The sequence below is a fragment of the Sinocyclocheilus anshuiensis genome, unplaced genomic scaffold (assembly GCF_001515605.1).
Source record: "Sinocyclocheilus anshuiensis isolate Anshui unplaced genomic scaffold, SAMN03320099.WGS_v1.1 scaffold745, whole genome shotgun sequence".
Lineage (NCBI taxonomy): Eukaryota > Metazoa > Chordata > Actinopteri > Cypriniformes > Cyprinidae > Sinocyclocheilus > Sinocyclocheilus anshuiensis.
This window is the reverse complement of record NW_015540128.1, coordinates 1,120,877-1,131,899: the sequence shown is the minus strand read 5'-3', so window position 1 is coordinate 1,131,899 and position 11,023 is coordinate 1,120,877. Positions and strand designations below refer to the sequence as shown.

Genomic DNA, 11,023 nt, shown 5'->3' with positions numbered 1-11,023 from the left:
ACACACACACAGACACACACACACACACACACACACACACACACACACACCTACACACAGAGGAAGAAAAACTAAGCTCTGTCTAAACATTCCTTCCTTAAGCTGTTCCTGCCTACAGTGAAAGGGCTGTGAGAATATTTTTCCTACCACATGTGGGTAAGTGGCCAAAGCTGAAATAGTTCTATCATTGTTTTAGTTGTGAATAAAACAAACTCTTGACTTTGTAATGATTATTTTTGGGGAAGAATGGTAATATTTAAAAAGTAATATATGAGTGCCAGACACTTTAGATGCTTGATTGATTCTTGTGAGGAACCACAGAAAACTAATCAAAATCATCTGTTTTCAGACTGAGTCAGTCTGGGATTACAGGAACCGTTCCATAGAAGAACTGGCTTCTCAAAGATCTTAGAACAAACCATCTGCGCACTTTAAAAAAAGTGCACAGGTGTACAGTAGGCTACATTGGACAAAACTGTTCTAGAATGCAAAGGGTGGAAACACCAAATGATTGACTTAAGTTAGCAAATTAATAACTATGCATAGAATTGTTTTTGAAAACATCCCCCCCAAACATCCCCATCACAGGTTGTTACTCTGCATTACTGACAGAACAATACAAAACCAGACTAGAGAAACAGAGCACCTTCATTTACATTAGCTAACGCTGGAAGATACACCTGCAGTGTGTTTGTTGATTTCCCAGAAACCATCGAATGACCTGTTCTCATTCCTCTTCTGCACTCCAGAGTTCATCACTTCATCTCAATGTTTGCAAACTTCGCTTGACTAGTAGGTAAACTACATAGGTAAACCTGTGAATTATTTGTGTTTTACGGTACTTGTTCTCATCAGTGGAAAGTGTGTTTTAAATAAGATTTGGTTGTGTGCTGTCTGTCCATTCCTTGTTTTTGTTTCTTCTACAGCGTACGAGTGGGAACCCAAGCGCAACACATGCCGTTCATTTGGATTCTAAAACAAGGTTTTGTGGTCAACATGCTGCTGCTGCTGAAGATCTCCAGCATGTTCTGATGTCAGCCCAAGGCCTCTGAGTCTGTCAATGAAATCTGAATGTCATCAATCATTCAAAATATGTTTATAAAATTGCAGTAAAACAGACATGCACTCAACAGCTTGACTTGGAAATTTGGTTAGTCACGATCAAAATCACTGTGTCTGATTAAGAGGTTTGATTGATTCTCTCAGGAAGGCTGCTGCGGAATATCTTTCTCGTCTAAAAGTGGGAGCCTCCCTTCAGGAGCCGCAATTAATGACATGCGATTGTTTGAGCTGCGGCCTTTCCCATCCTCACAGCACAGAGAGAGGAAACAGGAAAAAGGAACTTCAACTCCCTGTTTCTGGACGGCAGACGAGAGGGTGGAGACACTGGGACGAAAAGAAAGGGAGAGTTCATTTATGTCCGAATCGAGGGATGTGTGCGGACTGGTTTTTCTGACAGACCGTCAGAAGATCTTCTCTGTGGATGTGGACGAAGCGGCCGGCGTCGGCTGTACTCCGCGGGGACCATGAGGCACCTGTCCTCCATCACGCTGTGTCTGATTGGCTGCTTGATCACAGGTAACACTGTGTTTTCATTCGCTGTTTCTCTGCTTCGTGGGGCGCTTGAGGCATCTGTGGTTTGTCTGTATTTGTTGTTTTTGTGGTTCTGACGCACATGAAGGAGCTTTAAGATGAAACAGACCTATGTAACAAAAGCCAAAACTTCTGATAAAATCCAAAATTATTTTGCATTATGGTTCACTTATTATGCCATTATGTGTCACTTAATATATCCAGGACAGATAATTATGGAGGTGATACTTTGTTTAAAAGTTTTTAAATTCTCTTTTTTTAATTAGAAATTATTATACTTTGTTGAAATTAATCATATATTATTTTAGTAAGTTTGATGCTTTGACATGGGTGCTCTTAACCCCAAAAACATGTGTGTGTGTGTGTGTGTGTGTTTACCTGGTGTTCCCTACATTATGGGCTCCAAATGTCCCCACAAGGAAAGTAATACCTGTAAATTTTTACCTTGTGGGAATTTTTTTAGGTCCCCATGAGAAAAAAAAACGTATAAATCACAGAATTAAGTGATTTGAGAATCTAAAATGCCTGTAGTTTTTGTTTTGTGGGTTTAGGTGTAGGTTCAGGCAAAGAGGATAGAAAATACAGTTTGTACATTAGAAAAAGCATTATTAGAATGAACCCATTAAGCATGGAAACCTGTGTGTGTGTGTGTGTGTGTGTGTGTGTGTGTGTGTGTGTGTTGTAACCACCTACAATACATTTTTGCTGTTTCTTGTGCTATACATGGCCCGTGTCCAATCATAATAAACATAATCTATTGTGTTGAGTTTCTGTATAAGAACCCAGAGCCTTGTCATGATACTACAAAAGTGCACAGTGGACAGTATAATGATTTAGTACTCCTCCTGTTTCAATAAATAAACAAGAATAATGCAAGTTTAATTCTGTAATCCTCTTAAAGCAGGAGCTTGAGTTTCATTCTGACCTTCCTCCCCTCGTCTCTTAACTCACAGATCCACACCCCGCTTCATTCTGCCAACTCTTCACTCCCCTTTGGGCAAAAATACTCCCATCACCAGCAAGCAGAACATATTAAACAATGCAAGAGAGTGAGCCCGACCCGACACACGAGGCATTTATGAGGAACATGCTTACAAAATTAGCATGAAAAGATTTATGCAGTTTCTTTCTGCTGATGGTGGCAGAGAATATGAAACTGATCAATTACAATTAGAGCTGCACACCTTCAATTATTTATCCTTAAATATGACGCAGTGATGAAGTGGGACTGCTGTGTGTGTAGCTGAATGATATGATATCAGACGTGTGTGTTTGTACTACTACACCCAACAATAAGAAACAAGTAATCATTCATCTTGACAGCTTTGTTTGGTTGTCTGTTTAAAGCCCAACACCCTTTACACACACACACACACACATTTTCTCCCTCTCTCTCTCTCTCTCTCTCTCTCAGTTCAATTCAATTCAATTCAATTAAGCTTTATTAGCATGACTGTGTAACACTATGTTTCCAAAGCATTAACATATATATATAACAACAACATAAATAATAATAAATAAAATCCATCTAAATAAATGAAAAGATAAAGTAAGTCAGTATGGAGTTAATCATGTTTAACATCTAACATTGTGAATGGTTAATACATATTTTGCAGCTAGTGCAGCTGTGTTGTCATCTTCTCCAAGTAAAAAGGGCATTTTCTCAGTATCACTAAGTTCAGTAAATGATGGGATCAGGGCTTCAAATCTGGGGAGAAATGTTCCCCTCACATTGTGATATTTAGGACAATCTCTCTCTCTCTCTCTCTCTCTCTCTCTCTCACACACACACACACACACACACACACACACATACACACACTTATAGTAGTGTGTATCGGTGAGCAACATCCATATGCAAGATCTCATCCACACACCCAGTGCATGATTTTTCACATACATACATACATACATACAGTGACAACTGCAGGGAGAGGATTTCAAAACCCTTCTCAAGCAGAAATCACTCTCTTACACCATTATTATTAGTCAGCAGTGAGTTCAGTGGACCGCGCTTACTGTATGTCTGTAAAGTTTTAAAGGGGTCATATGATGCGATTTCAAGTTTTCCTTTCTCTTTGGAGTGTTACAAGCTCTTGGTGCATAAAGAAGATCTGTAAAGTTGCAAAGACTAAAGTCTCAAATCCAAAGAGATATTCTTTATAAAAGTTAAGAGTCAACCACGCCCTCCTAAAACGCCTAATTTAAACACGCCCCCACATCTACGTCACGATGTGGGAAGATTTGCATAACGCCGCCCAAATGTTCATGCAAAGAAAGAAGGCGTAACTTTTATTCTCCGCCATGTTGTAGAGTCGCTGTGTGTTTCGTTGTGAAAGTGAAACTACTTTGTTTGGCCTTCCAAAAGAGGACACGACTAGAAATCAGTGGTTAAGTTGTATTTACTGTAATCTGTATTGTTAAAAGCGCTATATAAATAAAGGTGACTTAACTTGACTTGATTGGAGATGTTGCTGTGTCACCAGAAGAGCTCATTGAGGAGGTTCATTCTGCAGGACAGTCCTAAGCCAGAATGGCTCTTTGATTCACTAAATAATGATGATTCCTGTTATGTTTCCGCAGGCAGAGCTCTTGACATCTCAGACGTGACTCTGATTAATCCGGACCCGGTCGTGTCCTCGGTGAACTTGCCATCTCTCCGGTGTGTGAGCAGTGACTGGACCGTTTCTGGCACCGGATCGCTGAGTTTGGGCCACGAGTATCCTGATCAGGAAGCTCATGTCCTGAGCACTGAACCGGACAGAAGCCACCACTCTGCCGCTAAAATCACCTGGATGTCCCGCAATCACACCTTTGGAGCTTTTTACTGCCAGCTCAAAAACTCTAGCAGGAGTAAAATCTACACCTACAAGATGCTCCATGAAGGTAATAAAACTGATATCCGAGCAGTGCTTTGACTCCTTTGAAGAGAAAGACTTGTATGTATATGCATACACTGACGGGGTTCAACTGTTTCTTTTTCCTTCAGCTGCTTTCCTCCCTGAATCTCTGACAATCACTGTTAATGAAGGCGAAGACGTTAACATCTCTTACTCGAGAAAGACATATTTACCAGAGGATACAGTCATCTATAAAAACGGTGGGAACTCAGTTTAATAAACATTTAATAAACAATATAAACAAACATCTGTGCCTTGTTTTATAGTAATCTAGTATAAGTCTCTATACAGGCACTATAAAGATTTTAAACTTTTATTATTAATTATTTGCTTCTATTTATTTTGGCTTACAGTTTCAATTTTTTTAAACTGCATTTACATGTGTTCAGTATTTACCACATAATCCTTGTTTTTCTGGCAAAACATCAAGAATATCAGTAACATTATAGTTTTTGTTGTTCTAGCGGTTGTTGTTTTTTTGTTGTTTTGTTTTTCAGGAAATTTTGAACACTCGTCACCCAAAGAGGACATCATGGATGTAATTAATTACCCAATAATCAATGCAAAAGCCCAAAGTCATGCTGGTATATATGCGATCCGTTACATTTCTGAAGCTCCATTCAGCTCAGCAATAACCCGACTGATCGTCAGGAGTAAGTCCTTCACTTCATGGTCTCTTACCAAACACTATCACTCTCGGTAAAGTGTCTGGTAATGTGTAAAATCTATGCACTTGATGTTTAAATCACAAGTGTCATGATCGTAAAGATTAATAACTCTTCACCTCTCTGCAAGTTGCACTATAAATATTTCACTACTGGCCATTAAGTTGGTTAATTGCTCATTCAGTGATTCGTGGATTTGTGAGTCCTGATACATTTGTCTGGACTCTCTAGAACGATTAGGCTGCTTAAAACTGTTTGCTGGATGTGCATCTGCATCTCTCACTGTATCATGTTCATGCTATCTTAAGAGTGTTCACTGAATGTCTTGATTTATTTATTGACAAATATGTGATGAATAAACACAATGAATCATTCCACTGACCTGAACGCAATAATTCTTTATGAAGAGATTATTAAAGATTGTTAAAGAAGTCTGCATTCAGTCTTATGGTTTATTCAGTGATCTGCTGGTGTCTGAAGAATAAAAACACGTTATATTGACTTCAAACACACTTCTGATCTGTTCTATACACGTCTTTTTAGTGATTTGCTCATCTATAATAATGGTTTTGAATTATATATACTTTTTTCTGCAAATATGAATGTTAAAATATTAGTTAAAGAAGCGTATGTGTTTTCAGCAGAATAAGGGCTTCTGTTGAGTAATGGTCAGTTGTTGTGTGGTTAACAGGTTGTAAGGCTGGTTTATGGGGAGCAGATTGCATGAAATCGTGTCTGTCCTGTGCTAACGGAGGCGTGTGTGATGATGTGACGGGTGAATGCATCTGCCCTCCGGGGTTTAAAGGGCCCACCTGTGAAACAGGTAACAATCTTTACTCAAATACTCAATGGTCATGTGTATTACAGGGGCCATGTTTAGCTTTACAGTTTTTCTCAATTGCTAACACACTATAACTCATTCGTTTGGCACAATTTTTTTTTAAAACAAAGACACGTTTCTCAAAACTTTTAACACATTTCACCTGTTTTCACACACGCTCCAATTTGCTCAGTGTTTTCAGCTAAACTCTACACAAGAACGGCATCATTTTGCACAGGTTTAACCATGTTCTCATTTAGAAAACACAAACTCACAATATAACTACCTCAATAATCACAAAATTAACACAAATAGCACACATTTATCCCTGTGTGAACATTGAGTAGCAAACCTGATGACACAGCAGAATCTCAGGATGATATAAAAAGGAGCACAGGTGATTATGTGATTTGGAAAATGAATCCTACTAGTGGGAGACAAAGAGGAAGAGGAGGGGAAAAGAAAACTGAAGGGGACGGGGTCAAAGGACATTTATTCCTGATGAAATACACAGCGCTGTAGTTGATCATGTTCTTGTGCATGAGGACAGCTGGCCTAGAGGCTCATCTACAGGCTTTCAGTACTACTTACAGATCAAATATAATGACAGAACAGTAGCAGAACTTCAGATGAGAGAACTTTTACTTTTTATATAAATGTACAGTAAATACTGAAGAACAAGTTGTACCCTCAAACTCATAACTGCTGAACTGATTTGTAGCCAAGTACAGTACTTCTTACATGTACTGTATTTTTGCAGAACTGAGAGATGACGGAGAGATATATTCTGTTGTGTTCATATGCAATTCTTTGGTATTTGACCTTTTCCTTTCTACTGTACTGTAAGATCTATTTACAGCAGTGTAATGAAAATAATATTTTCTTACTGTAAAGCTTATTGTTGAATTTCACTGTATCTGCTATATTTACTATAACATGTATCTGCTCTAATTATGTTGTATACTGTAAGAGACATTGAGCTGTAAAATGATACCTGATTGCCAAAAGAAGGTTTTTGCAACATTGTTATGAATTGATCTCATTAGTGTGTAAGACTATGTTGTTGTGTGTGTGTTTCTGAGGGCTTGTGTGTCATGTCTGAGGAAGAATTACTTTTTTTTAAGCAAGATTGAATAGTTTTGAGTGGAGAGCTTCATTTTGACCTGAAAATAGGAAGTATGGGGAATTGGGTGAGAAGTTATGGATTTGTGTTTAGAGTTTCGAGAAAAGGAGTCACAATTTCAAGAAACGTGTTTAAGCAATCGAGAAAAACAGTAATATTCACATGATCGGTTTATGAATCAGACCCTATTTTGACAGGTTTTTAGGGCTCATTTCATGAAGAGTCAATATATTATATATGATCAATATATGATGGGTCAATGGCGCTTATTCAGAGTTTAAACATGAGGAGGAAGTAGGACATGTTTATATTTAGTGTTAGGCTGCTGTGTTGTGTGTAGTGTGTGTGGTGTTGTGTATTTGATGTGTGTTGTGTTTGGTGTGTTGTGTTTGATGTGTGTGTTGTGTATTTGATGTGTGTTGTGTGTGTGTGTAGTGTCTGTTGTGTTGTGTGTGTAGTGTTTGGTGTGTGTTGTGTATTTGATGTGTGTTGTGTGTGTTGTGTTGTGTTGTGTTTGTGTGTGTTGTGTTGTGTTGTGTTGTGTTGTGTTGTGTTGTGTTGTGTTGTGCTGTGTGTGTTGTGTAGTATGTGTTATGTTGTGTGTGAAGTGTGTGTTGTGTTGTGTGTGTAGTGTGTGTTGTGTTGTGTTGTGTTGCGTATTTGATGTGTGTTGTCTTGTGTGTGTTGTGTTTGGTGTGTTGTGTATTTGATGTGTGTTGTGTTGTGTGTGTAGTGTGTGTGTGTGTGTGTGTGTGTGTGCGTAGTGTGTTGTGTTGTGTGTGTTTTGTTTGGTGTGTTGTGTATTTGATGTGTGATTGTGTTGTGTTGTGTGTGTAGTGTGCGGTGAGGGCCGCTTCGGCCGGAGCTGTAAGGAGCGCTGTGTGGATGGAGTCTGTCGTTCTCTGCTCTTCTGTCTCAGAGACCCGTACGGCTGCTCCTGCGCGTCTGGATGGAGGGGCTTTAACTGCAGCGAGGGTGAGAGGAATTCCAGTTTAACACGCGGGAGGACGCTCAATTTAATATTCCTCATTTTACTGTGTCTAAATGCTAGTAATAATAGTATTACTGTGAACTAGTTTTGCTGAAGGTGTTCTGAATTGTGTGCAATGAAAATAAAAACTTTACAAACATTTTGTTCAAATATTACTTGTTACTCTTTTCATTTGGATTTTGTGATTCCAGCCTGTCCGGCCGGTTATTATGGCGCCGACTGTAAACAGAAGTGTGAGTGTGAACAGAGCAAATGCAGTCGCTTCAGAGGATGTGTGTGTGAAGGCAGGCACGGAGCTCGCTGTCAGAAACCAGGTGAAAATCATTGATTTCAAAGAAACCGTCCTGTGTTTCTGGGAGATCTCTGGGCTGAATCCTTGTCTGCTTGTGATTTCTTTGAAAGACACGAGACCTGTTATCGTGAGCAGTCTGAGAGACATCGAGCTCAACTCAGGCATCACATACACAGTCAACTGCTCTGCGTCAGGCCAGCCCGCTCCTTTACACGGGGAAATAACCCTGGTCAAACCGGACAAAACCACTGTCTATGTGAGTCTCGTCTCAATAACATCACTGCACCAGTTCTGCACGAGTCGCTGTGAGGTTTGATCTGCTTGAGCTGCTGCTTTGTTCATGAAATGCCTCTTCTTTCATTTTTCTCAGGCAGTGGACACACAGACGGAAAATGATCAAACGACGTCAGCATTCAGGGTGGAGAAGATCACTGTGTCGGCGGCTGGACGCTGGTCGTGTCAAGTGAAAACCAAACACTATCAGGAGGAGAAAGAATTCATTGTGAATGTCAAAGGTGAGATTCTTCAAAGTTCCCGAAGGTCTGTCTCTATTTTCCTCCCAGCAAAAGTCCCAAACAATCACAACATACAGTGTTTCAGGAGCCAAAAATGCTGTAGCGTTATGAAATCAGCAATGTCCATAGTGGGAATATTGACTGTAAATATTTACAATAAAACCTTGTAAAAGTATGAAGAAAAAATTAGCAGACAAAATAGCCTCTCCAAGATTGTTTGCCTATAGAATCACAAAAAATATTAAACTGAGAAAGGGCTTTATGCTTTGTTCAAGTCCCCCTGGGACGTTTGTTGATAACTCGTCAGTATGACATCAGGTGCGTTCAAGTCACTTTGGTTGGAACAAGATGGCAATTTACCTTTTCTACATAAAATTCAACGATTGTATTAACTCTACATCTACTAAATAATGAATAAAGAATGTGCACCATTGTGTTTTCGCTTTTTCCTGTTTTTATTCAATTTATGAAGGTGATGTAAACTGAACCATTTTATGAAGAGTTTTTCTAATAAGAAAATTTGAAGAGTGTGGTTCCAAAACGCCATAAACGCCATTTTTTAAAAAGTTGAGTTTCCGCCAAAATCAGTATTATATCTGGTCGGTATTGAAAAGTCAATTTTTAATTTTACGCAAAATGCGATATCCGCCATGATATTCTGTCATGTTTTTTCCCTATCTTTCCAAACTGTGACAAACGCAAGTCTTCCTTTTCTGGAGAATGCGATACATCCGCTCAACCAATCACGGCGCACCATTCCACGCATTGTAAACAGTAACTGACAAGCTACACAGATGAATCGCCTTCGATTATGAATGCGATATTGCGTAGCTTGTCAGTGATCTACGGCTCTGTGTAATGCCGCTCCATCTGAAAGCACATGATGGAGATTTGCTACTAATCACAGAACCAGCTTTACTGACGAGATGCGCATGACAATCACATGCAATTTATTGTGCAGCCCTAAAAAAAATGTTGACGCCATTGATGAACCTGTGGTGGTTTCTGCAGTGGGAAAGAAACGTAAGCTATTAATAAGATTAGTATTGACCAAGTTCAGAGGCTGTTATATGTGGATCAACTTACTTTGCTGTGTATTAACAACAGTTTCAATATGAAAAATAACTTTTCTATTGATTCAATGGAGTTATTGCATTTTGGGGGGGAAAAAAATCTGTTTTTATAATAAATCTTTGAAAACCAAAATCTGGATTTTAATTTTTAATGTTATTATAACCTAAAGATGCTATGTGAAAGTTTGAAACAGAAAATAGTGGTTTTCATCTCGCCACTTTCTTGGTAAAGAAAACACATTTTTACTCAAATTAATCAAAATGGATTTATAGCGTTTTGGAACCAAATCTTCATATATTCTATGGTAATTATACAATAATATAATATTTGTATATGTAACTTAAATAGTTTTATTGTACATTACAAAAAATAATCATTTTATTAATTTCAACAAATTTACCGTCAATACAGATGCTGCATATCTATAGTCTTTGGCTGCATGCGTCCATTGCATCCAACACGTTTTTTCACTGACATGCCCCCAATTTGGAAACTCAGGACTTAAAGAAAATTTCGAGTTTCCCACTCATAATAACGACTTTGTGGCTACGTTCATGTGCGTTCAACTCGTAAATACAATGTATCCGACTTTCTGACTGGAAGACCTCAGGCAGTTCGGGTCGGCAGCAACACATCCAGCACCATCACACTGAACACTGGGGCCCCCCAAGGATGTGTGCTGAGCCCCCTCCTCTTCACTCTGCTGACCCACGACTGCACACCGTCACACAACTCCAACCTCTTCATTAAGTTTGCGGATGACACGACTGTAGTGGGTCTCATTAGCAACAGAGATGAGACAAACTATAGGAGCGAGGTGATCCGCCTGGCCGGGTGGTGCAGTGACAACAATCTCTCTCTGAATGTGGAGAAGACGAAGGAGATTGTTGTTGACTTCAGGAGAGTGCGCACTCAGCATGCTCCTCTGTCCGTCAATGGTGTGACTGTGGAGAGGGTGAGCAGCACCAAGTTCCTGGGTGTGCACATCACAGAGGATCTCTCCTGGGCTGACAACACCACAGCACTGGCCAAGAAAGCACAGCAGCGTCT

General features: G+C 39.4%; 1 protein-coding gene across 3 annotated transcripts in view; it reads left to right on the top strand.

The window, feature by feature from the left end:
- Window positions 1-1,423: 1,423 nt before the first annotated feature.
- The window catches only part of LOC107687250 (tyrosine-protein kinase receptor Tie-2-like), a 30,215-nt gene continuing 20,615 nt past the window's right edge, over window positions 1,424-11,023 (top strand). For all 3 annotated transcript variants that reach the window (XR_001634110.1, XM_016484503.1, XM_016484502.1), the window contains exons 1-9: window positions 1,424-1,578; window positions 4,177-4,479; window positions 4,583-4,693; window positions 4,991-5,146; window positions 5,850-5,981; window positions 7,939-8,076; window positions 8,284-8,406; window positions 8,495-8,640; window positions 8,755-8,899. Coding sequence is in view for 2 of the 3 variants with exons in the window: in XM_016484503.1 (XP_016339989.1) it covers window positions 1,527-1,578; window positions 4,177-4,479; window positions 4,583-4,693; window positions 4,991-5,146; window positions 5,850-5,981; window positions 7,939-8,076; window positions 8,284-8,406; window positions 8,495-8,640; window positions 8,755-8,899 (1,306 nt within the window). In the remaining variant the exon portion in view is untranslated. The remainder of the gene's footprint in view (window positions 1,579-4,176; window positions 4,480-4,582; window positions 4,694-4,990; window positions 5,147-5,849; window positions 5,982-7,938; window positions 8,077-8,283; window positions 8,407-8,494; window positions 8,641-8,754; window positions 8,900-11,023) is intronic.